The 27,253-nt window shown below is 41.1% G+C and overlaps 1 protein-coding gene across 4 annotated transcripts in view; it reads left to right on the top strand.

Moving 5' to 3' along the window:
* The window catches only part of Cep120 (centrosomal protein 120), a 60,822-nt gene that overhangs the window by 17,765 nt on the left and 15,804 nt on the right, over positions 1-27,253 (top strand). For 2 of the 4 annotated variants that reach the window (XM_052155180.1, XM_052155181.1), the window contains 10 exons: positions 923-1,100; positions 3,174-3,323; positions 3,859-4,041; positions 7,199-7,295; positions 7,378-7,530; positions 9,437-9,526; positions 11,947-12,039; positions 14,065-14,226; positions 17,719-17,841; positions 23,121-23,219. In XM_052155180.1, the coding sequence (XP_052011140.1) occupies positions 923-1,100; positions 3,174-3,323; positions 3,859-4,041; positions 7,199-7,295; positions 7,378-7,530; positions 9,437-9,526; positions 11,947-12,039; positions 14,065-14,226; positions 17,719-17,841; positions 23,121-23,219 (1,328 nt within the window). Of the gene's footprint in view, positions 1-922; positions 1,101-3,173; positions 3,324-3,858; positions 4,042-7,198; positions 7,296-7,377; positions 7,531-9,436; positions 9,527-11,946; positions 12,040-14,064; positions 14,292-17,718; positions 17,842-23,120; positions 23,220-27,253 lie in introns of those variants that run through there. The other 2 variants (XM_052155182.1, XM_052155183.1) reach the window with 2 other exon arrangements.

Genomic DNA, 27,253 nt, shown 5'->3' on the forward strand with positions numbered 1-27,253 from the left:
AAAATACGCCACTCGTTGCTAAGGCTCGATAGTGAAGGACCAGCAGTGTAGGTAGGCAGTGTAGACTAGGAGTTAGATGTCTGGGGCCCAAGTTCTCCTCTATCACTGAGTAGCTATAGGACTTAGTCATTAAGTACCTCTGGTCCACATTGGATTGGACTACTGTCTCTTGGCTGTCTAAGATGTAAATTTTTTTCTTTATTTTTTTTTTATTTGATATATTTTTTATTTACATTTCAAATGATTTCTCCTTTCCTGGCTCCCCACTCCCCCAAAGTCCCATAAGCTCTCTTCTCTCCCCCTATTCCCCCATCCACCCCTTCCCACTTCCCTGTTCTGGTATTCCCCTACACTGCAACACTGAGCCTTTCCAGAACCAGGGGCCACTCCTCCATTTTTCTTGGACATCATTTGATATGTGGATTATGTCTTGAGTATTCCAAGTTTCTAGGCTAATATCCTCTTATCAGTGAGTGCATACCAAGATGTAACTTTTACTGACCTATTTTATATAGACAAACAGCTACATTTAGTTTATTAAAAGTGTTAAAATTATATCTTCAGTAAATCTTATAGCTGTTCAAATGATCAGCCCTGCGCAGGTACCTCTAATAATGATGTTATTGCCTGACAGGCTCTGTTTGGACAGTGTTGCCTCACTGTTCCACTGCGTAACCCAGGTTGACCTTAGATGTGTAATCCTCCTGCCTTAGCCTGTATGGCTGGAATTCAAGGAGCAGCCTACCATGCCTCGCAGGAAACCTTTACTTTATACAGTTCTAGAGTGGGAATTAGGCAATTTAGAACAAGTAACTGTTTGAAATGCTCAAGGTAGACTCAGTTCCTATGTTCATAAAGCAGACCTGTCAAATTTTGTGCTTAAGGTACAGGCAATGAGAGCTTTAATTTCTTCAATGTTTAGGCATTGGCTCCATACCTGCTTCGCTCACCCAGCCAGAGGCAACCTGCAATGCGTCGGAAGTGGTGACATCAGGACAGAAGATTGCTGTTCCAGCAACATCACACCACTTCTGCTTTTCAATAGACTTAAGAAGCATCCATGGCTTGGAAATTAGTTTTCCAGTCAACTGCATATTGAGGTATGGTGTGATCTTCATTCTGGGAAAGTTGTCATTCCTGTATAGGGAGGTAGCTGCTGTGAAGCCAGGGCCTACAAGGCAGTAAACTGTCCTAAGGACTAAACCTGAACCAGGGTGGCTCTGGGAATAGGAGACCAGGAAGCTCATCTATTGTGGTATAATAGTTAGAATCATTTATTGATGCTGCTATTTAAGATGTAATGTTAAGATGTTGCTTGTTTTCTGTAAGAGAAGAACTACAAGTCAAAATCATGGTTTGGTATCTGATTTTTCTGTAAGATTATTACAGTGGATGCTATATTCCTAACACCTACATTTTATAGCTGTGAGTGTAAAAATCATGCTTAATGAACTTGAAATGAAATTGCAATAAAAAGAATTACTGCATATAATCAGTTAAATGGCTTTCTACAACAGTCTGTTTTAATACTGCATGATTGTAGACATTGAAGACTGTGATAGAAGTTAAATGCATTAGAGTGGTGTGCCTGGAGGCATCCTGAGTTCAGCTGCAGAAATCAACTTATACTTGAGCGTGAATTTCCCTTTGATGCTCTCAAGTTGTTTGTACATTTCCCATACTTGGGTGTGAGTCATTCACAGAAGCAGAGACCTTGTATGGCCAGGAATTCACTGAGTGACAGTCTTCCCATCTCTGCTCTGCTCTGTTGTCAACATACAGAATGCTCGTGGTTATCCCTGAGACACTCTTCTTGAGCTACTGGGAGAGAGTGTCTTAGGAAGGCAGCGTTCCTCAGAGGGTTTGCTTCCTCCAGCTTAGAATCTGAATTGTTACTTACGGGGTTATCTTCTGTTTGTTTTTTTGTCTTTTCACCCCTTTTACTGCCTTCAGATCTTTGCTGTTGTAGCAGAGTATGTCTTAGTACACCCAGAGAGGAACAGAAGCGTGCAAATAGGTACGGCCTCAGGTTAGATGCTGTGAGAGGGAGCCCTAATTCGGACTTCTCTGGTTTGCTTCTTGCTAAAAGGGCCATTTGTTTAATGCTTAAGTGCCCACATTATACCAATACTGACATTATACCAATTATATCTGGTATTAAGGTTTATAAGAGAAATGAACCAATCAACTTAGGAGGGTAACAGATTTAGAAATGAATCTATACATGAGGGACAATAGTCATTTACTTGGTAAAGAAAGAGGGAAATAACATTCTAAGCAGGGAAAACGTGCTCATGTTTGGCACTTTATATGCTGGGTTGGGGTTTGATTCATCGGCAGCACTCTTTAGAGTACTGGCCATTTGTTCTGTCTGACCAACTGTATGTCATTGTGCTCTACATATGCAACTGTGTAATGAAATTTGTGAGGTCAGACTAGTATTTGAAAATAAGTATAACCTGCAGGTCTGATTGGCTATTTCTCTTTTAACTGCTGAATGCTGTAGTAGGATGGTAAGAGTTGAAATTGAGCATTGCGGTAACTCGCTTCAGTGGGTGAGTAATTATATAGGATTGGGGTGATATACAGGATCTATTTTTGTTTTTAGGACGAGCAGGTTTTTACTAGTTGAATTTGATTATAGTTTCATATATGGGTAACAAAATGCAAGATGAAATTTAAGAAAGCATTACAATATCTATAAATTTGTGTTTAAACTTAGTTTACCCTAAATTTATAAATTAAAACTTAAACTAAAAGCAGTTAGGCTTCTCACATTTAATCTAGTGATTTTTATGAAGAAAAGATGAAATTGTGTGTGGCACTCACTTGGTATATGCATAATATATTTGTGTTGTTTTTATCTTGACTTTCTGTTCAAAGACAGAATACTGTAACTGTGCCCTTTTGGCATTGCTTAAAGGCCTTTTATATCAGGCCATTACAGTATGAAGGACACTAGTGCTATAGTTCAATATATCAAACATTTCTTGAATCCCTACTAGATCACAGAAATTGCTTGTCCCTGGATATCCTTCTAAGCAAGTCATAGTCCAGGATTTCTACTTTATCTTAACAATTGTATATGCTCATAATTTATTGTGTACTGTTTATAACTATCTGGCCTTCTGTCTGCTCTCGAGTGGACCGTAAGACTGTGTCCTGTGTCCTAGGTACTCCTACCCATTCTTCGGCAGTGCAGCTCCCATTATGACGAACCCTCCTGTAGAAGTTCGGAAAAACATGGAAGTTTTCCTTCCTCAGTCTTACTGTGCATTTGATTTTGCGACTATGCCTCACCAGCTACAAGACACCTTCCTACGGTAACATATAAACCCTTACAATTTTTAAGATAAAAGCATCTGTACTTGAGAATCAAGCCATTAGTCACTGATGTCAGTCTTATCTGCCCTGTTGCAGAACTTTACATGGTTTCTTGTAAATCCCAGCAGAGGTGTTAGAAACATGGTACAGTAATCTGAGGAACTAGAAGGGAGGGGGACTATTTCATTTTGGTCATTGCCACCAAACATAATATATTTTCCTCACTTTCATTTAAGTCTAGTTATGGGAGATAGATTTTTCAAGGAGAATTGGCCTGCGAAATCTGCTTTTCTCAGAGTATGATACCCCATACTTACAGGTTCTTAAAGGAAGAGTGGAGACTGGCTCAAGAGTCTGTGATGACTTGTGAGATAAGTGTTCAGAGACACAGTGCTTAGATGTGTTCCCTGGGGAACTGAGCCTCTAGCTGTTATGTTAACGATTTCCCAGGGAGCAAAACTTCTGCTACCTGGGAAGCAGTTCAAAAAGGACTGCTCCAGGCTTGATAACTATGGACACGGTTTCTCTCCTTAGGATTCCACTGCTGGTAGAATTATGGCACAAGGATAAAATGAGTAAAGACTTGCTCCTTGGGATTGCAAGAATTCAGCTTTCTAACATCTTGTCTTCAGAAAAGACCCGGTTTTTAGGCGCTAATGGTGAACAGTGCTGGCGGCAGACTTACAGTGAGAGCGTGCCTGTGATAGCAGCCCAGGGGTAAGCCTTGCAGCCGTGCTCCCCTTCCCCTCATCCCCTCCCCCTCTCACTAAGGTGCACCACTTCAGGCCTTCATTCTCTGACCCTGGGGTGGGTTTATTATAATTTCCTTATTAGCTTTTTGATAGCCATTTACTTAGAAAAGTATAAGAATGTTTGTGGCTACAATATCATGATTCTTGTTCAGACTGCTAAGTATTTACATGTCCTTTCCCTCTTTAGCCTGATCATTGTAAATTTATTTATTTATTTATTTATTTGTTTGTTTGTTTGTTTATGTTTTGTGAGAGGGAGGAACACAGAATTTGTGTGTGTGTGTGTGTATGTAGGTCAGAGGACAACTCTTGGGGAGTTGATTCTCTCCTGCCACCAGTGGGATATAGGAATTGGACTCAGGTTGTCAGGTCTGCGTATAAATGCATCTCTGAACCATCTCACTGCCCCAAGACTGGCATTTTTTAACTTTGTGTGTGCATCTGATTATACATGTATGTGGACCACATGTGGAGATTGGAAGAGGGCATTCAAATTCCCTGGATCTGGAGTGACAGGCTCTTGGGAGCTGCCTGATCCAGGTGCTGGGAACCAGAGATGAGAGTTCTCTTGACCGCTGAGCCATTTCCCCAGCCCCTTAGTTTGATGATTTTATAATTAAGGAGCTGTTATTTGCTGTTGGTTTTGCTTTTTGTGTTTTGTTTTCTTTGTAGCCCTGGGGGTTATTATCCTAGGCTTTGTGTACATGGGGCTCTGCTTCAAAGCTCTAGCCCAGCCTTTAGGATCTGCTGTTTCTATTATTTTACGTTAAGCTTATCGTGTATTTTGTGTTATTTTTCGTTAGGAATGATGTGATTTTTTTTTTTCACTTGAAAAGTATTTTAAAATTTGCCTGAAATTTAAAGAATGAGAATGTTAAAAATGCCAGCCTTCAGTGGCAGTTTTGAAATTATATTAGTGGCCTGGGATTAGCAGTGGTAAAACACTTGTCTAGAATGCACAGTAGCTAGGTTCAGTGACCAGCACTTACAAAAGAAAATTGTCCTGGTTAGCCTTTGTCAGCCTAACATAACCTAAAGTCAGCTGGGAAGAAAGACTCTGAAATGAAGTAGGACCTCAGTCAGATAAGCCTGTCAGCCTGTCTGTGCGGCATTGTCATAATTGCTAGCTGGTGTAAGAGGGCTCAGCCCGCTGTGGGTGGTACCATCCCTAGGCTGATAGGTCTTGAGCATATAAAAAGGCTAGTTGAGCATAAGCCAGAAAAATCCAGTAAGCAGCATTCTGCCATGGTATTTTCTTCTGTTCATGCTTGAGTTCCTGACCTCGTTTATCTGTCAGACAAATAAATCCTTATCTCTCAAGTTGCTTTGGATCATTGTTTTGTCATAGTAGTAAAAAGTAAACTAGAAAAAGTAATATTGGTTTTTTTTTTTTTTTACTTGAACTTTATTGCTACATTGAAAATGTCTACCTTTTAAAAATTGACAATAAAAAATTAGGTTCAAATTAATATTATAGACCATTTATTCTTTTTTAAAAAAAACTAGTGAGAATGTAGAAAAAAATAAGATTCAGGAAAAATCTGAGATCTAAAAGTACCACTGAAAATGTCTCCTTACTCCCATCCATCCAGATCACATCTAGAGACTGGAAGGTTTGCGGGAAACCTTTCTTCTTTGTGTTTGTGGGGCGTGCCTGGAGCATCAGTTGTTCGGGTAGCAGAGAGCTCATTTTATTTTCATTCTTGTTCTGTAAAAAAAACTCTTTTAAAGCTTGGCATTGGTTTCTGTTGTCACCAATAGAATATATGATTATATATTAGTGACTAATATGATTGTAGTCACGAGCAGTTGAAGCTTTTTCGATGCTTCTATAATTATTTTCATTGCTCTGCTTTGTAGGCAGTTTAGATTTACCTAAATGAGAACGTTGAGATGCGCTCGATAGCTTTCTTTAACATAATAGTGCTTCCTCTAGAATATCTTCCCCTTAGTTTGTGGCGCTCTGGCACACATGAGGAGGTCAGAAGACAGCCTTGTGGAGCTGGTTTTCTTCTGGATTTCAGGTATCCAGTTCATGTCATCGGGCTTGGTAGCAAGTACCTTTACCCACTGGGCTGTCTGAAGGCCCGGGAACTGCAGTTTACTTAAAATTTTTATTGTAATTTGTGAAACTGGAAGAAAAAGAACATGGATTTGGTTAATTAAAGAGCTGTTAGTAATATAAGATCTATTTATTAAAGTTGGGTTTTAAAGGGGTGTTTGGGCTAGACAGAATTTTTTTTCTTGAATATTTTGTTTTTTCTTGTTTGATAAGTAATGGAGTTCTGTGATACAGAAGATGCTAATTATGACCAAAGTAGGATATAATTATCTTACTTTCATGAATTGTCTTGAAGCACTGTCTGTGTCCAGGAGAAGGTTAACATGTGTGTATTCATTCCAGGAAAGTAGACAGTTTGAATAACTTATAATAACCAAGAGTAGTGAGACTGCTAGATATATTTCACTGTATAAATTCATCAGTGTGTTTTAGAGGTAGTGAAAACCACAGTATTGTGCTGGATGGAATTCAGTAGAAGAACTGTTGCCTAACATGCAACTGGCTACCTCAACAAAACAAAACAAAACAAAACAAAACAAAACAAAACAAAACAAAGAAACAATGCACACATTTGAAAATGAATGCGTATTACATATGAACTCAGGCCTTACACTGTCAGCGTGCACATGTGTTCATGTGCAGCAGAGGACAGAATAAGGAAGTGTCCAGCATGCCTGCTCACACTGTCCATCCCAGCACTCAAAAGGCAGAGGCAGGTCTCTGTGAGTTTAAGGCTAGCCTGGTCGACATAGCAAGTCCCAGACCAGCCAGAGCTACTAAATATTCATTAGCAATAATTATGTGGGCTGTATGACTTTTTTTATTTTTTGAAACAAATGCACAGCTATTTAGGTAAGGTTTAGTAAATGTAAGTATTAAGGGGCTATGTTGGTCAGTAAAAGCACGCACTGGAGAACCCCTGAAACCCACGGAGGCTGGCTCAGTTGGAGCATTAAGAGTGGGTACGAGAATTGCTCCTTACTCCTGCCTACTACAAACAAGGGAAGTGGAAGGAAATACATTTCCGTGAACTTTACGATAATTCTCGTTTCATTTGTAGGTCAAATAACAGGATAGTAGACCTTTCTTACACACTGACTCTGGAAGACTATGGCCTAGTGAAAATGCGTGAGATCTTTGTATCGGAGTCATCTCAGGTAAATGCAGCTGTTACAGTTCCTGACCCAGGATCACAGGTGTTTTTGGGTGTGTCCCATTCACTTTTCTCTCACATCGTAGGGTGTACCTGCTGTGGATCAGAAGCCATCTTCTCCTCCTCCAGCTCCTTGCCCTTCTGAGATCCAGGTGGAACCCCGAGAGACCTTAGAGTACAAGGCTGCGCTCGAGCTAGAGATGTGGAAAGAGATGCAGGAAGACATATTTGAAAGTCAGGTAGACTGAAGTTGTACTCTAAAATCTCTGTTTTATCCACCTGGTTTATTTTTTCCTTCTCTACAACTGGGTTTTCTATCCATGTTGTTCTTTACAGTTTGAGTATCAACAAACTCTTTGAGATTTACTTTAGTTATGTGCATGCATATGCATTGGTGTGCATATGTACACATGTGTGGTGCTGACACACAGCTGGGAAGAACACTGGATCCCTGGAGCTGTAGTTGTGGTAGTGAGACATCTGATGTGGCTGCTGGGAGCCACAGTTAGGAATGCTATAAGAGCAGTCTGAGCTCCTAATGGCGAGCCCTCTCTCCATCCCACAGAGCCTTCCTCAGGGAAAAGCAGAATTTTAAACCATAACAATATTTGAGATATGGCAGTTTCATAGCTACTATTCAGCAAGATCTCCCTAAGTTTGACCATTATTGTTGGGAAAAATCAATGATGGTTTTTGTTTTGTTTTGTGATAATCTCAATACTCCTGGCTGGCCTCCGACTCAGATGTACCTGTCTGTCTCCCTGGTGCTGGGATTAGAGGTTTGTACTGCCATGCCGGCCTTATAGTGTGTCTAATCTCCAACACTTATTCTCTTTATTTCCTGAGACTCCTGTCATGAGTCTCAAGCAGGTGAGTTAGACCAGAACTCACTGCCAGCTCTGATGTTTGCAGAATAATACTCATAAGAGATTATTTTACTCAAGAAAGTTCCTTTTTCATGCTTAATTTTTTTAAATTACATTTTGTGTGTGTGTGTGTGCATGTGTGCTCGCACTTGTGAGGGATGTGACCTCTGAGTTGGTTCTCTACTCCCGTGTTGGCCATGAGTAACAGTTTCAGGTCCCAGGCTTCACAGGACGCACCTTCTTGCTCTGGTTTTGTCGCTGGCCTCTACTTTTGAGCTTTAAGAGCGTCTCACACAGGCCAGGCTGAGCTTACTAAGTAGGATGAGTAGTGTCCAGGATGAATTTTCAAGGGCTGGAATTACAGCTGTGGGCCACTATATGTAGCCCAAGCTTCATTTTATCTGTCTGTGTATTATTTTAAAGAATAAAATAGAGGGACTGGATAGATGGCTCACAGTTAGAGCACCCATGTGACAATTACAACCATCCACAACTCCAGTTCTGGGGATCTGATGTTTTATGACCTCTGAGGTTGCCAGGCACACACATATAAGCAGGCAAAACATTCTTACACATAAAATTTAAAAGTAAACTTAAAGGTTTGGGAGGTGGTGAGATGACTTAGTGGTTTAGACATTGGCTGTCCTCGTTCAGAGGACTTGGAATAGCCCCATATAGAGGCTGTCTTACTTAGGGTTACTCTTGCTGTGGTGAAACACCATGACCAAAAACAGCTTTGGAAGAAAAGGGTTTATTGGGCTTTCACTTCCACATCACCGTTCATCATTGAAGGAAGTCAGGACAGGAGCTCACACAGGGCGGGAACCTGGAGGCTGGAGCTGATGTGGAGGCCATGAGGGTGCTGCTCACTGGCTTGCTCAGCCTGCTTTTTTATATAACTCAGGTCCCATGGTGGCACCACCCAGAGTGGGCTGCGCCCTCCCCCATCACATCAGTCATTCCTTACGAAAAGCCTCACAGGCTTGCCTGCAGCCCCATCTTATGGAGGCACTTCCTCCTCTCAGGTGACTTGTGTCAAGTTGACATAAATCTGGCCAGCATAGAGGCTTTGGAACTCCAGCCCCTCAGGACCTGATGCCCTCTTCTGACCAGGCAGAGAGAAACATGCAAATAGACCATCCATATATATACGAGATATAAAAATAAAGCAGAGCACTTAAAAGATATTGGTGATCGGTATTAGTTTCCAAACTAAAAAGTTCTTTTGCTCATTGAAACATTTGTCACTTTTACATGACTATTTTTCATTTGTTTACAGCTGAAGCAGAAAGAACTGGCTCACATGCAAGCTCTTGCAGAAGAATGGAAAAAAAGGGACCGGGAAAGAGAGTCACTAGTGAAGAAAAAGGTAAAAGAAAAGCTTGTTTGAAAGCTGTGAGAGGAAAGGAGAGAGGATCTGTGGTAGAAGCTTCTTACTCTGCATTACAGAGGTTTTGGGAGGAATACACTTTTTAGTTCTTAGTACAAAACAGACAGACTTGATTACCTAATGCACTTTGTATTAAGCCAAAAGGACACTTTTAAAGTTTCCATTCCTAAGAAATGTTCATTTTAATGGGCCTGCACACATCTTAAATACTGTCCTCAGTCACTATTTGAGCTTTATATAATAATAAGTAATAAGAACTCACATGTTGCATATTACTGAATGCAAGGTTAACGTGTTGAAGTTTTCACTTTGAGACAAGCTATGTTCCTCCTTGGACCATTTCTTTTCATGCTGTTGTTCTTTAAAGTCAAAGGATAAACTAATTTGAGAAATTTAATAAAATTGCTACAATGGGACAGATCCAGCTTGTGCCCTTGCCTTCCCAAAGAAGTTGTTTCAATATCATGAGGTTAAAAGTAAAAGAATAAAAAACACAGCCATACCAGAACTAGGATGTAGCACAGTGGTAGGCACGCATGCCTGGCACACGTGTGGCCACGTGTTCAGTCCTCAGCACTGCAGAGCACAGGACGGGAGACCCTCACCAATATGTTTGGGTTTGCTCTTATTTTGGTGATACTTTTTTTAGTTGATATATTTTTTTATTGCTTTCCTTGAATACTTCTATTTCTAGCATCTGAGCTTGAATTTATGAGCCTATTGCTACTTAGTAACTCTTCAGAAAACGGACTCTGAGGCTGGAGGCATGGCTGTGTTAGAGCACCCACTTACCAGCATCCTCGGTTCCATCTCCGACACCACAAATAAAGAAATGAAATTGAAAATAAAAGCAAGTAGACTTTAATGCTGCCTTGCATTTACTGCTCACATTTGAAGGCCGGTGTGGAGTTGTTGTTTCTTCAATCCCAAGTACATTTTAAAAATTATTTGTCTAAAAGTGCTTTATTTTGAAAACATTTTGAAACCTGGGAAGTGCTATAAGATACATGATAGGTCTTTTAAAAAAATCTTACAAGCCACTATAAAATCAAGTCAGTGGGGAGAAAGACAACCTTTCTTCAGTAAGGCTAGTTTCTTTGAGAAGCTCACTATAATATTTTTATGAGCACAGCATTTGAGCTCTTTCTGTCAATTTCTTGTTTTAGTTGAGTTTTTTAAATAATATTTGACTTCTTTAATACTTTGATGTTTTACCTGAATGACTATGCACACCTGGTTGCTGTTTTGCATTCTGGAATAGCTGATAAAATTTTGGTTTGCCCTACACACAATTGTCTATCTTATAGCTAGCTATCTTGTCTCCCCAAAGCAATATACATAGGGAGGGTAAGGAAATACTTAATTGATAAGCTCAGGCCTGAATTCCTGGAATTGAGTAGATACTGACAGGTAAGTCCTGAAGATATTCCAGACAGAAAAAGCTCTTTGAAGATGCTTGAAACCAGTACCCCAGACACACATCTTAAATACTGTCCTCATTCACTATTTGAGCTTTATATAATAATAAGTAATAAGAACTCACATGTTGCATATTACTGAATGCAAGGTTAACGTGTTGAAGTTTTCACTTTGAGACAAGCTATGTTCCTCCTTGGACCATTTCTTTTCATGCTGTTGTTCTTTAAAGTTAAAGGATGAACTAATTTGAGAAATTTAATAAACAATAACAAAAAACAAAATACCAAAACAAAACAAAACAAAAAAAAACCAAGCCAAATAGGTCATAGGCCTAAAGAAATGGGCTACTGGTACAGATGTACAGGATTTCTCTAGCACTTGACATCTCAGTAGGACAATGGGCTTTCTTGGGAGACGTCAGTGCAAATGTCCATGCAGACGTATGCTTGTTGTACTGGCTGGTTTTGTGTGTCAACTTGAAACAGGCTGGAGTTATCACAGAGAAAGGAGCTTCAGTTGGGGAAGTGCCTCCATGAGATCCAGCTGTGGGGCATTTTCTCAATTAGTGATCAAGTGGGGAGGGCCCCTTGTGGGTGGTACCACCCCTGGGCTGGTAGTCTTGGGTTCTATAAGAGAGCAGGCTGAGCAAGCCAGGGGAAGCAAGCCAGTAAGCAGCATTCCTCCATGGTCTCTGCATCAGCTCCTGCTTCCTGACCTGCTTGAGGTCCAGTCCTGATCTCTTTTGGTGGTGAACAGCAATGTGGAAGTGTAAGCTGAATAAACCCTTTCCCCCAACTTGCTTCTTTGTCATGATGTTTGTGCAGGAATAGAAACCTTGACTAAGACACTTGCCTTCCTTTCTCAAAATTTCTGCTTTGAATTGGTACATGTTATGTTTTTTTCTCGTTCTCAAATCCTGTTTTAGTGAAAGTATGCATTGTCCTGAAGATGAAGATCATTTTTCTTTTTCTGTGTTTTAGGTAGCTGAATACAGTATTCTAGAAGGCAAACTTCAGAAAGCCCTAACAGAGCTAGAGAACCGAGAGCAGCAGCTCGCCAGTGCAGAAACAGAGGTATTCACGTCTCTTTGACCTTAATTCCCCAGGTTGTGGAGGCCGAACCCTGTCTCACTTGTCCTGTGTGTTATCTGACGCGCATTGCATGCAGACTGCATTTCAGACGCGGAGACAGCTGCTGTTGAGCTGTCCGGATGGCAGGGTGCAGCAGAAAAGCATTGCCACTCAACCAGTTTTGCTCACTTCTTCAAGAGTGGTTTTGTTTTAACTTCCTTCTGAGTAAAGAATGGTTGTTTTCAATGCCCAGAGAAAAGGCATGTTCAGGGCCATAACCACCTGACTGGGCTTCAGAGGGAAAGGATATACCTTTGATTCATTAAAGGTTTGATCCCATGGACTTATAAGTCAGGAGGCAGAGTCAGGAGGATCTTGAGTCTGGAGCCAGCGTGGGCTACATGACTAGTTCCAGAGCAGCCTCACCACAAAGCAGAAAAAAATAGAAAAGATTGGAGTCCAAGACACATGAAGATTTATTGTAGCATTATACATAGTCAGCAGTACATTAGACCTTATCTATACTGTCCCCTAGGATTTTTCTATAAAATATAAATGTGTAATATACATAAACTCATAAGTATGTCCTTTCTCTAACCATAATGCTTAAGATTTCATCACTAAATCTTATTCTGACCTTACTACTGTTACATTTCTGGCGATTTTTAGTAAGTTAGATATATTGGCCTGGTTAAATCTTTCTTCTACATCAGTGGTTCTCAACCTTCCTAATGCTGCGACCCTTTAATATGGTTTCTCATGTGTGGTGACCACCAACCATAAATTTTTTGTTGCTATTTCATAACTGTAATTTTGCCACTGCTATGTATTATAATGTAAATACCTTTGTTTTCTGATAATCCTTGGTGACCCTGTGAAAGGGTCATTTGATGATCTCCATGACCCCAAAGAGGTCACCACCCACAGGTTGAGAACCACTGTTCTAAATAGGCAGAAATTAGAAACTTCTAGTTGAGTAAACTCAGTCACATTTTTATATAATAAAAATAAGAGTTTTTTCCAACTGAATTTATGTCAAGCTGTGGTTGTGTGTAGATTTTTCTATAATAATTGTATATTATAATTAGCATTGAGTGATTGAAAATCAATATACATAAACATTTAAGTCTAATAACTAAGGAGGACATGAACCAAGATCATGAGTATTCTTTGTTTTTTATGCTTGTGTGCATACATTGGCATGCAGTGCACTTGTGTGCACATGCTGGTTGAGGCCAGAGGACAGCTTTGAGTCGTTCTTAGGAATACCGTCAACTGTTTGAAACAAGGTCTCATTAGCTTAGAGCTCATCAAGCCGTCTTGGCTTGCTGTAGAGCTCCAACATCTGCCTGTCTCTTCCTCCGCAGCGCTGGGAATAGAGTGTGCACCGCTGTGCATAGCACGGCGTTTGCCTAATACCTGAATCTAGCGTCCTAAACTTGGATTTCTTGCTGCACATTGTGCCAAATGTAATGGGATTTCTTGGACCCACCAGCAGAAGAACAACACGAAGACTTGCTACCTCCCTGCTAGCTTGTCTAACTTAATTAACCTACTATACTAGTCCATGTCCTGCCACGTGGCCTGTTACTCCTCTTTCTCCAGGTACATCCAGCTTCCTATGGTGAATGCTCCTGCCTCTGATTGTTCTCTCCGAGACCCTCTCTCAGACTGGAAGTCCCACCTTCCCTTTCTTGCCCAGCTATTGGTCATTAGCTCTTCATTAAGCCAATCAGCAAGTGAGGAAGGTATATGTTTACAAAATACTGAGGCAGTTGATGAGCTGTAGGAACAGTAGTCCCAAAGTTGGCCTGTAATCTGCTCTCTGCCGGTCCAGAACTAACAATTGAATAATACAAAGACGAGCGTTGCTCTCTGCACCTGGCAACTGTGCTTTCCTAAATGGGTGCTGGGAGTCCCACTGTTCACATGAGACTTTTTGCACTGAACTGCCTCCGAACACTCACTGATCCCAGGCGACCCTGTGAGTGCTGATAAGCTAGCCTCCTAACATGCTTTTCTTTTCAGCTTCAGCGAGAGAGAAAGGAACTGCAGATAGAGCGGGAACGGAACCTCCAGGAGCTGCAGGACTCTGTCCGAAGGGCCAGAGACGACTGCGTGTACCAAGTGGAGCTGGAGAGGCTGAAGCTGAAGCAGCAGGAGGAGGACAAGCAGCGGCTGCTGCAGCAGGTGCTAGACTCTGCTCCCCGAGCATCCGGCTAGAGTTGATTTTTTAAGTCAAAGTCAAGGACTATGTTAGTATAATTTTCTTACCCTTAGAACCATTTTTGTGAAACTGTACAATTTCAGGTAACTTAAAATGTCAGAGGTTTTTCTCTAAATCTCTTTTTAACAACATAGACATTCATTAGGACATTAATGTCTTAAGTATTCTAAAACAGTCCAGTGTTTTCTAGAACCCACATTTTGTAAGAAGAGTTCTTCCCTCCTCCTCCTCATCACGGTCCCTTTGTATGCCCATGGCTGTGTGCAGTGGTTAGAGTCCACCCGTGGCTGGTCCCGTGGGTGGGATGGGCATTTTCATAGTGGAGTTTGCTGAGCTGTGTGCATGTAAGCACTGTAGTTGTTGGTTTTGTATAACCTCTCTTCCTGTGGACGCCCCCTGCCTGCCGCCCTCAGGCCTCCTGTGCAATCTCTTTCCTTGTCTAGACGTTAAGCTTTCAACTGGCTCCACTCTTCCACATTTATATTCAAGACCTTTTCTCTCCACTCCAGTCCTCCACCTCCGATGGCTGCTTTGAGTTCCTTCCTGAACATTTTGAAGGCACTTTAAACCGCCATGTCTTCCCGTTATACTTGTCTGTGCTTCAGCCTCAGCCCCAGCCCCTCCAGCCACACTTGGCCCATAAAATGTCAGTGATGGGCCGTCTGAGCTTCTGTTGCAGCAAGGTGGTTTTGAAAATTGGGAAGCATAGCACACTTGAAATCCTGCCACAGCAGAAGGGCAGGCGGCAGTCAGGATCATGGGCCTCACAGCCTGTGTAGCGTCTGCCCTTCTGTCTATCTGATGTCGTCCCCCACTCGCCACCTCTGCTGTGTAGTAGAAAATGATTACAATCCTGGCCTAGGGTTTCTACCCTGCCTTTGCTTATGGAGATCCTGGATAAAAACCCACACAAATATGCCGTCATTAGCACCATAGCTGGGTAGCTGCCTGTTAGAATCTACTTTCCTGTCAGTAACCCAGAGTTATTACTGTTTTCTGTGTTCTGTCTGGGCTGCTCTTAACTCCTGTTGGGCAGCCCTCAGGGCCACAGTTTTCTGGCTCAGCTAAGCCACGGCAGCCTCTCCTTTGTCCACCAGCACACCTGCTAGCTCATTCTCCCAGATCTCACTGTGGGCTGTGCTCCATGGCCCTGGGTCGTCTTTGAGTCCTTCCTTTGCTACAGTAAAATGTTAACTTGACCCAATAATATTTTCAAGCTTTTGTTAAATGTTATTCCTGGAATAGTGCTTTCTTGCTCTTTTTTTTTTTTTTACAACGTACCAATTTTTATTTTCATTTAATGATCAATTAATCAGACTCAGACTATTGCTCCATAAAATCTTTTTTGTTTATAGTTCTGTCCTGGAGTCCAGCCTGGTGTCGGCAGTGATAGGAACTCAATAAATAATTGTAGAAAAGGGAGGGAAAAGATCAGGCTGTTAAAAATTCAACTTCTCTTTCTTGAAAAACTTCAGTGTGGATTGGATGCATATGACGACTGTTTCAGGGCCTCTGTCATGAAGAATTTCCATGTAGCTCAAAGCTCTCTCACCCACATTGTTTATATGGTTGTAAATGCAAATTTGGTGGTTACTGACGGTCTCTTTGACCACATAAAAGTGGGTGTTTGTCGTGGGATTCACCAGTAGTAGTGTTGTTCTTCATGCTCCGGATTGAGGCTCCCTTCGGAGCCTAGAGCAGAGGCATCCGCAGTAGAGCCACAGGAGTGCTTTGAGCGCACACCTGTCTTCTGTCACAGACCCGTCAGTCCACCCCACGATGGTGCCACAGACAGTTCTGGAGTAAGAGTCTTGGTGTGAAAATTGGTGATTTGAGAAAATTATCAAAGGCACGTCTTTATTCTTGAAGCTCAGTTTTTATCAGGAGAGAAACTGGTAAATTATCCAATTTGCTCAAGGGAAATGCATAAGGAAAATCTGGGGTCATTACACTGACATGGTTGCATATATTAAATATGTCACTCCAGTTAGACCTGTAGAAGACACAGTTAAACAGAAAGAGAACTGGTGGAGATAAACCTGTTTGTATTCAAATGAGAGCAGGCACCAGAACTCTGGGTCCTGGCCATGAAGATGGCCTCCCAAGGACTGTCCTCTGTGTCCTACCAGTCTCTACCTCTACAACTGCATTGTAACCACAGTAGTTGCTTACAATGGTGTCCTTGAATGGTGAAGGACCAGATGCGCTTACTATTAGTATATTTTTTGTTAAAGTATAGAAATGGGGACTAGGAACATGTCTTGGTCAGAGAAAGTGTGTGCCAGGCAAACACTCCGGCCTAAGGTGGGATCCAAGCACCCATGTAGGAAGCTGGACATGGCGACAGTGCATTGTAATCCCAGTGCTGGGAGGCAGAGCCAGGAAGATCACCGGCTTGCTCTCCGGCCCAGCCATGTGTTCCAGGTTCAAAAAAAGACCTCTTTCAGTGTATAAGTTGGAAAATAGTTGACCTCTGGCCTCCACATGTGTGTATACGCACACACACACACACACACACACACACACAAAACAAATGTATTTTTAAAAGTGAGATCATTTCCAAAAGGTTTTTGCTGGAAAAATGAATTATTTGGGAACTTTTTATGTAGGAGGCAGCTTCTTCTAAAGATGCCAATGTTTCATTATCAGCGTCCAGGCAACTTCACACCGGTGTTGCAGCCGTCCTTGCACTAGAGTAAAACTCACCAGTGTAGGTTTAATTTTTAGCTACGTAACTTGTCAGGGTTTTAGCTTAATTACATCTGTCATCATAGGAAAGGAGCCTAGCCTAGAGGTTTGTCTAACTGTGACATCAGTGCATGGTTTCAGAAGTCATCTCAATAATTGTCATTTGCATTTTTAATCTATATTTGAAAAGACCTTATAAATTATTGTATACTTTTGTTTACTTGCCCTTTAAGACATCCAGTACCCCAGGATAGCCCAGAACTCATTGTGTTCCCCAAACTTACCTCCAACACAGGGCTGTCTTCCTGCTTTGCCCAATTGAGCATTAGGATTAGAAATGTTACATAAATTATGTAGGCACCATCCTCAGCCAAAGTGAATGTCTTTCTGCCCTCAGTTACAATGCTCAGTTAAGACCGCCCACTACCTGTCTGTCCATCTCTCCCCACCCCCACTTCCCTGCATGCCCCAGTCACTTACCAAGTATTGGGAGCTGTGCTCAGAGCCAGTTCTGCAGGATGGGATGCCTCTGCTCCTGGTTAGCCCCTGGTGTCTTTAGCATTCCTTCAGGCATTAAGCTCTTCAATACTTAATTTTTTACCTAGTTTAAAATCAGAAAAAGCTTTTCTGATAGTTAATTTACTGAATTCTCAAGTACTGACTATCCTCTTTTTTCCAAATGTTCTACCATAACATGTTTTAGAATGATAATGGCACTGTTAAATCAGATTTGCTTGTAATGGCTATAATATACTTTCTCTTTACAGCTTAATGATGCTGAAAATAAGTATAAGATTTTGGAAAAAGAGTTTCAGCAGTTCAAGGATCAACAAAACAACAAACCAGAAATACGGCTGCAGTCAGAAATAAACCTCCTCACCCTGGAAAAGGTAAGTCTGTCAGCTTCTGTCATTGTAACTAGCTCTAGTGATCAGCTCCTAAAGCCACTAATAAATACATGTGCACACGACTCTGTTTGAATGCAGCACAGCAGAGAAGGCAACATGTGTTGCACTGGTTGTATTTGAATTGGTTGTGTGCTGTCAGTAACGGCTTGCATAAATAGATGTGTGAACAAAAGTGACTAGGAAGGAAGGAATCAAAACTTGTCAGAAGGTGAAAGACCCAGACCCAAACTCTGAGTAGGAATGTGTAGAAGCAGGGTACAGCCTGTGTTTGTTCCAGTTTACCCAGGGTACCCTTGTTGCTAGCGCCATATGTGGGACCTCACGTCCTCCGATTTAGTGGTTCACTTTCAATGTTGAGGTGGTCCCTGTGACTATTTCTGTACTTTCTGGATTCTATGTGCTGCACAGGAACTTTTATGGCAGAGACCAATGCTTCCTAGCCTTTAGTTTAGAGAAGGAATAGTCACTCCACTCCATTTTCAGTGTTGGAAATGCAGTCATGCTGCCATTTATGTTGGAATCCCTCTACAACCAAAATGTGCAGCAAGGCATTACAAATTATAAATGTGGAATACCAAGATGATAGAGTGGGAAAAGGTGTCTGCTCCTCAGCCTGTCCACCTGAATTCGAGCCCCAGCAAAGAAAAAAGACTCCTGCAAGTTCTGCCTTGGCTTCACATGTGCATTCTGGTACTCACGTGCACACACACACACTCTACTTTATAAGACTTATCTGACTATTTGTGTGTGTGTGTGTGTGTATGTATGTGTGCATGTCCTAGAACTAGGAGCTAGGAACTGAATTTAGGTCCACTGGAAGAGACACAAATACTCCTAACTGTTGAACCATGTCTCCAGCCCCACAAAATACTGTTTAAAAAGGTATAAATATCCCATAGCCATCCAGAGGTGGGCATTTGCAGTGAGGTCTGAGGAAGCAGAAATGCAAAGAGCAGTGAGACGTGTCCAGGGAACTCCTGTGGAGGCTGAGAAAGATGGCCAGCCTCCAGCACAGTGAGGACCAGGGGATCTCAAAGTTAGGGCTTCCCAAGTTGTGCATGTGGCAGTTTCCATCTGGAACATGTAAGCATGTGACTTCTGTCTCCTGACTCGGCCACTTCCTGTGTCACAGTGGACAGCGTCTTCTCTTCTATTTATTTCAATCTTTTAAACAGGGTTAATAAAATGGACAAAATGCTTAGCACAGAACCTGGGGCATTGTCTACATTTATTTAAATACCATGAGTGTATTGAGAGAAATCGTTTTGTGACTGTCTCTGTCTTAGATCTAAGGCATGCTTCTAGCATTCCAGTTTTGAGTATATAGTAAAGCAACTTTTTTTTTAAATTCCTTGTAAGTCTTTTTGGAACCAGGAGAGGGCAGAGTCTTATTCTGAAATAGTAACTGATAGAAGCTTAGAGAGTCTGAAGTGGCTCTGCAGGCTGCCAGTGGCTGAGGAAGAGCTCTCTTCTCTCTTTCTCTTTTCCTTCCTTCCTTCCTTCCTTCCTTCCTTCCTTCCTTCCTTCCTTCCTTCCTTTCTTCCTTTCTTCCTTCCTTCCTTCCTTCCTTCATTCAATACAGAGACACTGTTGTAGCCATAGCTGGCCTTGAACTCATAGAGATCTGAGTTCTGAGATTAAAGCTGTGTAATACCATGGTGCCCACCTATTAATAATATAGCATGTCTATTTTCACATAAAGAGACTAAATTAACACTAAGATACAGCTTTACAAAGTCTTGACTCCCTTTATTATTACAAAAGTAAATAGTTTATGGGCTTTTAAAATTTTTCATTTTGTGTGTGTGTGTGTGTGTGTGTGTGTGTGTGTTGGGGTGGGGAGTATAGGCACTTGCCTACTCTTCTGGAAGTCAGTTTCCTCCTTCCTCTGTGAGTTCCAGGACACTGATCTCAGTGCTGTCAATTTGTGCTGCTAGCATCCCACTGCCCTCTGAGCTATCTCATAGCACCTCAACTCCAACCCCAACCCCAATCCCATGTTTTCACTTTTTTTGAAACCAGGTCTGACCTTGCAAATGGTCTAGCACACACTCTGTTGCTTAAATTGGCCCCAAACTTGCATTGGCTTCCTGGATGCTGAATTATATTTGTGAGCCATTGCACTCGGCTTTGTGCACTTTTCTTTACATGCTTAGTAAATTATTAGGCCTTTAAAAACTTAAAATATGGAAAGCATATGTTTTAGTGGGAGCAGATAGAGCTTGAAAATCAACATATTAAAAGAATGTCGACATTTTAATCGAGCTAAAAGTTGTGTAATATTGAACAGTAGTTTGTTAACAGTTTGTTATCTAGTGTGTCACCACTATTAGAAAACTAAGATAGGAAAAGAGAGAGTGGAAATCTTTATTACTCTCGGGGTACTCCAGACACTGTTACATGGTTTCAGACATGACTTGGAGGAGTAAATGACCGAGACTGACCCAATCCAAGGAGACCATTTGGAGTTTCATATGTAGCAGATTGAAGACAGCCTCAGGTAGAGGTAAAACCTGAGGCAAGCTTTGAGGTTTAGGCAAGCAGAAGAAAACAGAGGCATGTAGGTGCAGAGAGCTGCCAGGCACGTGGCTGGGCCGTAGGGTTCATGTGGAAGAATCCTGAGGAAGGTTGAGCAAGAAGTACAGAGATTATAGTTTGGATCCTGAGCAAATAACTGTAGTAAGGTTTTTATTAGAGAGTTAATTAGTAGCAGTTTGCAGAACTTACAGACACTTAAAACTGGATGATAAGAGACACCTTTATAGTTAATGTGCGAAGAGAGAAGCTTGGTGCTATAAGTGGCACTAGGAATAGAAAAAGGGAAATCTGAAACATATTTCAAGGGATGAATAGGTGGCTCCTTATGATAGTTAGACCTGCGAATGGCCTCAAGACAAAAATGATCGCTTTGTCTTTGGTAGGGGATGGGAAGTTTGTCTTCTGCATTCTGAGTTGACTTAGGTCTTGAGCAATCTATCTCCTTTCAGAGATATTTATCTTAGCTATGGTGTGTGCCCTAAAAAAAACCCAAAAAAACAAAAAAACAAAACCCTGCAAGTACAGATGTATACCTGTACTGCAAGCATTGTTGATATCAGAGATCAAGAGTCAAGGTCAGGTTCAAAACAGCAGTGAATGTCCAGATGGTAGAGTATCAATTTGTAAATCTGTGAGAATGTGTGTCATGTAGATGAGAAGGAAGCTCTCCTTCTCCCCACCCACACACCTCAATGATGTGGCTGCCTAAACAAGGCTTCAACAAAGGCAGCATAAATAGTCATGCAAACTGAGAAGGGGAAATCTCACTGAGTCCTACCCATAGACAAAGAACTACGGGCGCCTGAAGACTGTTGAGAAAGGGAGCAATAGATAGCTTCTCCCAGGACGATCCCCCAAATTAGTTATCGAATACAGAATGGTCAGCTTTGGAACTGTAAACATACAAACAACAGTAAATGGATTCAGCTGTTGTTTTATATATTTGTGTGCATGTGCGTGTGCGTGTACATATATATTTAACAATAATAAAGAAAAGAGGTCATGAATTTGAGAGGGAGTCAAGGCCTTGGGAGCAGATGGAGGGAGGAAAGAGAACATAGAAGTATTGCAATTATATTTTAAGTTTTTGAAATCTTAGTAAATAATGAAAATAAGTTAAACAAAACCAAAAGAAATTTAAGTTGCATGTATTATTCTAGGAATTGGGTCCACCTAATTCTTTAGGATCTCAAGCACCATATTCTTAAAATAAAAATCAGGGATTATTAATAGTAATGATTTTGTGCTTCAGATTTACAAGTTTTTAGGAATAAAATATGCAGAATGGTGTGTGTGTGTGTGTTTAAATTAGTTTGTGTAACTATGAAAGTATGAATTACTTTTATATTTATACAAAACTGGTAGAACTGCTTAGTTTTTACTGTTAGAGAGGGTCTGTTAGGCCTCATCCTTGATCTGGTCCCAAATGCAGACCTTGTCCAGGACCCACATGCATGCTCTCAGAGACTGTCTCCACTCCTCTGAGGTATAGCTTGTTGTTAAATTACCAAGTGATGTGTATGAATCACTGGACACAAGTGGAGGGATTATCTCCAGTAATCTCAGCAATATCATTCAACTCAAGATGCTTGAGACTGGTTGTGAAATGTCAACACATCTGAGTCCCAGCACTGGGGTGGGTTTGCAGGCCAGGAGACGACCTGCACTCCAAGTGTCATATATAACTGCCGCGAGCTCAGCTGTGGTGACGGGGACTTGGCAGTCTGCTCTTCCTGTCATATCATTTTGTCTGAGTTTTCTAACATTCGAATTTTTAAGAGTCTTCATCTTTTGTTTTTCTGTGAAACACTTGGAGTTATATGTATGGGAAAAAACTAAACTTGATATTAAAAAACTCAGCTAGTTCAGAGTGACAATGTTTTGCTGTAATTCAAGCAGATTATTACATTATCACTTAACAGTAAAACTGTCTTCTGGCTGCATGGGTTTGTTTGGTACATGGTTGGAAGCACTGAGTGAGCACATTCCAGAACACAGCCAACTTGGCTTTAGTTCAGGCACAGCAGATTGCCTGCTGCAAGCATAAATAACCAGATTTTTAATTGAATCACTTTAGTGTTTTTCTTTATATATTTCGGGAAAGATAGAAAATAAAAGTGAGATGTGTGTTATTAAGGAACGTTATTTTTCTTCCTCTTGGGTTTATTTTAACATTCTTAAAATATTTTTTCATTTTTGACTTTGCACCTTTTAGTAAATTGCTTTTTGATAAAACACTGCACTGTTTTCAGTGTTCTGTGGTTTTGCCAAAAGTTATGAAAGTATCTCCCCAGCTCTCTTTATTACAAGACAGAATTCCACCTAATGATAGGCCTTCCCCAGGAAACCCCGCCTGCTGAGATCGGAGTGGCGGCTCCAGTGGAATGTGAACAGTTAGTGCTGCTTTTTGTTAAAAATGGATGTATTTTTCACTCTGTGTAATATACACGTTTAAATACATTTATAGTAACTGTCTAGAGGTTAAGACTAATTCAGTTCTTTTTAGTCTAGCCTGCAAGGCAATAAAAATAATACTATATTTTAAACAAGAAAATGTTCATGTGCCATAATATTTATAGTAAATTATATAACAGCTTTAGACGATGTCATATGTCACGCTGTGTAAACTCTTTTCTTAAGCCCGACTCTTTGTATATATTATCTTTCAGTGATTGCACACAGTGGTATAGTGTTTCACTTGATATGATTTTAATCACTGTTAGGTTGAACTTGAAAGAAAGTTGGAATCTGCAACCAAGTCTAAACTGCATTACAAGCAGCAGTGGGGCCGAGCTTTGAAAGAACTTGCCAGACTCAAGCAGGTACGTGGTTGAGAGCAGACTCTGTCTTCCCCTCGAAGCTTTGTGAGTTTTGTGTCTGACACTGCTGGGTTAGAAATCTGCACTGGCATCTCCAGTGCTGTGGTCTAAGCAGAGGCTTTGGGGTTATTTTTTAATGTGTTGTAATGTGCAGAATCATGTTTTCACAATTGAAAGCTGAAACTTTTATATCCTTTTTTTAGTTGCCAGCGATCTTGTTCGAAATAATCAACTTACTTTCTCTTATAAACAACTGCTTCTTTCCTTCACATTCATTTCCGGTATGGACTTCTCTGAAGGGAACCATTTTTGGATAAACTAAATGTAGCATTTCTTAATATTTAAGAGCCTAACATATTTTAAAGTAATTTTCCTAGGAAGATACAATTACTCAATTATGATAGCTATCATAGGGAAGTCTTGCATAATTTTAAATTTAAAAGACTTTTTAGTTTTTTGAAAATCCTTGTTGATATTTTCCCTTCTTAGACAAAAAAAAGTTATTATGATCAGAAATTAATCTTAATTTGGGCCATAATTTTTTCAAATGATCAAGATCTAAGAGAATATGAATGAGGCTTTTACTTTAAATATGACTTATTAGACCTGTTGAAAGATCACGAGTATTACTCTAACTTTAAAAAAAAAAAAAACCAGCTTTATTCTGAATGAAATCTGGTACATAGTGTCTTTCAGATTTTTCTTTAGTATGTTTCCATAATATTATACTATGTGACTCCTTACCATCATTTTAGAGAACTGCCGGACTGGATAGGAATTAAGGGGGAGTAGAGCGTGGGTCTGTAGCAGCTTGTAGCTGTGGTGAGATTGCGGCACTAAAAGGAAGGATTAGACACTACACAGTAGGAGACACAATTTGTGTGTCCTTTATTTGAAGTTGAACCAGGAATATTTTGGATTTCAGATTCTTTTCATATTTTATAATATTTGCATGTATATAAGAAGATATTTTAAGTGTTATATCCAAATGTAAACACAAAATACCCTTGTGTTTCAGTTGGACATTAGTTATATTAGCCAGGAGGTAATTTTTTTCTTTATAGTATTTTTAAGTATGTCTATCTCCTGACTCCGATGCTAGTCTCATCATGCTGGAGCTCAAAAGTTTTGGATTTTAGATTTATATTTTTCATTTTTCAAAATAACAATGTGCTATTTTAATGCTGGCAGGCCTAGTGTGGCATTTTGCACAGTAATAAGTTCTTCCTAAACTTAAAACACTATGCTCAGTGTATGTAGGTAGGTAAGACATGGTGGCCCTTGTCCTCTAGGGAGGTGAGAATTCAGCAATAAGGACGAGGCAGTTGTAGCAGTTAGCTGAGCACTATTAGAATATTAGTAGTAAGTCTGGCTGTGACATAGCAGCTGAGTAGGGGAATGTAGTGACTACTGTGGTTATCTCAGTCATGAAGCGAGAAGGCATACTCTCTTCTAATTAGGTACAGGAGGCTGCATTCTAAAGGTGCGCTCATTTCCAGGAGCGAAGCCTGGAACTGTAGCAATAAAGTGAACCAAGATTCCTGTGAAAGATGATGCTAAAGGCTCAGCCAGAGATGCTGGGAAGATACCATGAGGATGCTAAGGAGCCAAGAACGCACTGCACACCTGTAACTCCAGCATTCTGGAGGGTGAGGCAGGAAGGTTGCAATGAGTTGGAGGTCAGTTTGGATTACATAGTCAGTTCCAGGCCAGCCAGGATTGCATAATAAGACTCTTAACTGGAGCAGAGGAAGGAGATAAGATTTGCAAATGTGAGTAGGCATTTTGGGTTTTAGATTTAGGAATATGCATCTTTTAGGAATCTGATTGACCTCAAGTGATGGAGTCCTTGGCAAAGAGGCAATTTGAAACTGTGTAGGATAGAGCTTAGAATCCTTATGTCTAAGGTTAGTAGCATATACTAGAGAAGTTCAGTAGTGATGGTATAGTGGTGTTTTTAATTCTATAATCCCTACATAGCAGAGGAAGAAATGGACTGACAGTTGTCATGTGTGCTCGGAGACACTAAGTGATAACACACTGAATCGTGAGCAAGCTCTTCCTGTTGCAGTTTCAGTGCGTACATGACAAGGGTTTCCTACAACAGCACTGGAGCAGAAGTGATGAGTTGGCATATCCTAGTAGAAAACATGGTGTCATTGCCTGCTAGAGCAGCACTGAGGAGAGCGGACTGTCTCTGAGGAAGAAACAGCTAGACTTTGGGAAGTCATAACGCTGAGATACTATGGTTTCCTGCAGAAGCATAGGGAGGACTTGTGGACCAGGGGCCAGGAGAGTGGGGAGAGAAGTGGATAGCAGCATGCTGCTTCTGAAGGGGCCTCTCCCTCAGCTGCCCAGACTGCTGGTGGGTTTATAATGCTTTTGCCTTAGTCTCCCAAGCAGCTGAGATTGTAGGCATGAGCCACTGCAGCTGGCTGAGGTCGGTTTTAAATGTAAGAAAAGGTAGAAGCAGAAGCTCAAGGATCCGAGCTTTCCCTTGACTCTGGCTAGTACAAGGTCAGCCCAGACCGAGAGAGGAGGAGAGGCTGCGTGTCCTGGAGGTGGCTCAGTGGGCAGCGTGCTTGCCGAGCAACACGGCAGCCTGAGCTTGCACACGCAGGACCCGGTGCTGCTGCAGGTGCCTGTCATCCTGGTCCTGGAGGAGCTCTTACAGAAGGCTCTTGGTGCTTCCTGCATAGCTAGTCTAGCCAAACTGGCAAGCTCAGGTTCACTTTGAGAGACTCTGTCCCAAAGAAATATGATGGAGAACATTGAGGAAGAGCACTGATGTCAGTTAACCCTTGGCCACACTGGCATGCATGCATAAAACACTCTTAGGAAGGAACAAAATGAAGCCAAGGGATTATGACCTCCCTACCAATTCCTTTTTGCTACTTACACTTCTTCACATCTCAGTATCCTCTGGATCTCGTCGTTTACCCTATCTCTTATTTATTATTTCTTCCTATACATTTTTACCCCCTGGGTCAAAAAAGAAAATGTCTATTGTTTGTTCCTAATAAGAGAGGGCATCACTTTCAGCTTTTCTCTTTCACTTGGATTGCTATACATTTATTAAGGGAAGAAAACCTTAATGGAATGTAAGTTTTGGAGAAGTATTAACTCAAGAGACAGAGAGCAGCAGGGCTGGGTGGTGGCACATTGGGTAAACATGGGTAACCTGAGTTCATGTCCTCAGCACCCATCTAAAAAACTGGCCGCATGTGCCAGGAACCCCCGCTTTGGAGGAAGAAGGAAGCCGTCCTCGGAACTTGCCGCCGACAAGCCTAGCCGAAACAGCGAATCTGCTGTTCAGCAGAATACCTTGTCTCAGCATAGTAAGGAATCAGCTTACTCCAGCGCCCTCTCTGCCCTCCTCATGTGCATGCACGGACATGGGTGGCTGCTCACATGTGTGCATCATACACATGCACACACTAAACATTAATTTAAGAAGGCAGTTTGAATGAATGCAGTGTGTTTAGTGCTTTCTTACTTTGGACTAATTTTATCCTTTATCCTGTAAACTTTGTGCTTTAGAAACGTTATAAACAAGTTTTGAGGTCACTAGGAACCTTTGATGTTTTGCAGGCCATACTGAGATGTGGTAATTTAAGAAGAGCAATAGCCCATGGGGTCTTCAGAGTGAATTATGCTATGCCACTAACAGTTTTTGGAAGATTAAAATTAATAACTTCATTAAATTGGCACATTTTACATGTGTGAAAATTACTTTAAAAATTTCTCCTAAAACTCTTTATTAAAAACACATTTATTTTGTGTTTGAAAATAAAATTGGAAGTGTCTCTCTGCTTTTGTTCAGAGAATTGTTTGTGCAATTTTTTGTTTAAATTGGATTAGTACCATGTTAATTCTACATTGCCTCTGGTGAATAGCCACGAGGCTATAATCTCTGCCAGTGATTTGTCACATTGAATCCCTCTGGAGGGCCATAGAAAACATTTGTGTGGTGCGGATTAGACAGGGAAAGCCATATCTTAGATTGTTAATAAATGTTAATGACAAAACCCAGCTGG

Source organism: Apodemus sylvaticus, chromosome 13 (assembly GCF_947179515.1).
Source record: "Apodemus sylvaticus chromosome 13, mApoSyl1.1, whole genome shotgun sequence".
Classification (NCBI taxonomy): domain Eukaryota; kingdom Metazoa; phylum Chordata; class Mammalia; order Rodentia; family Muridae; genus Apodemus; species Apodemus sylvaticus.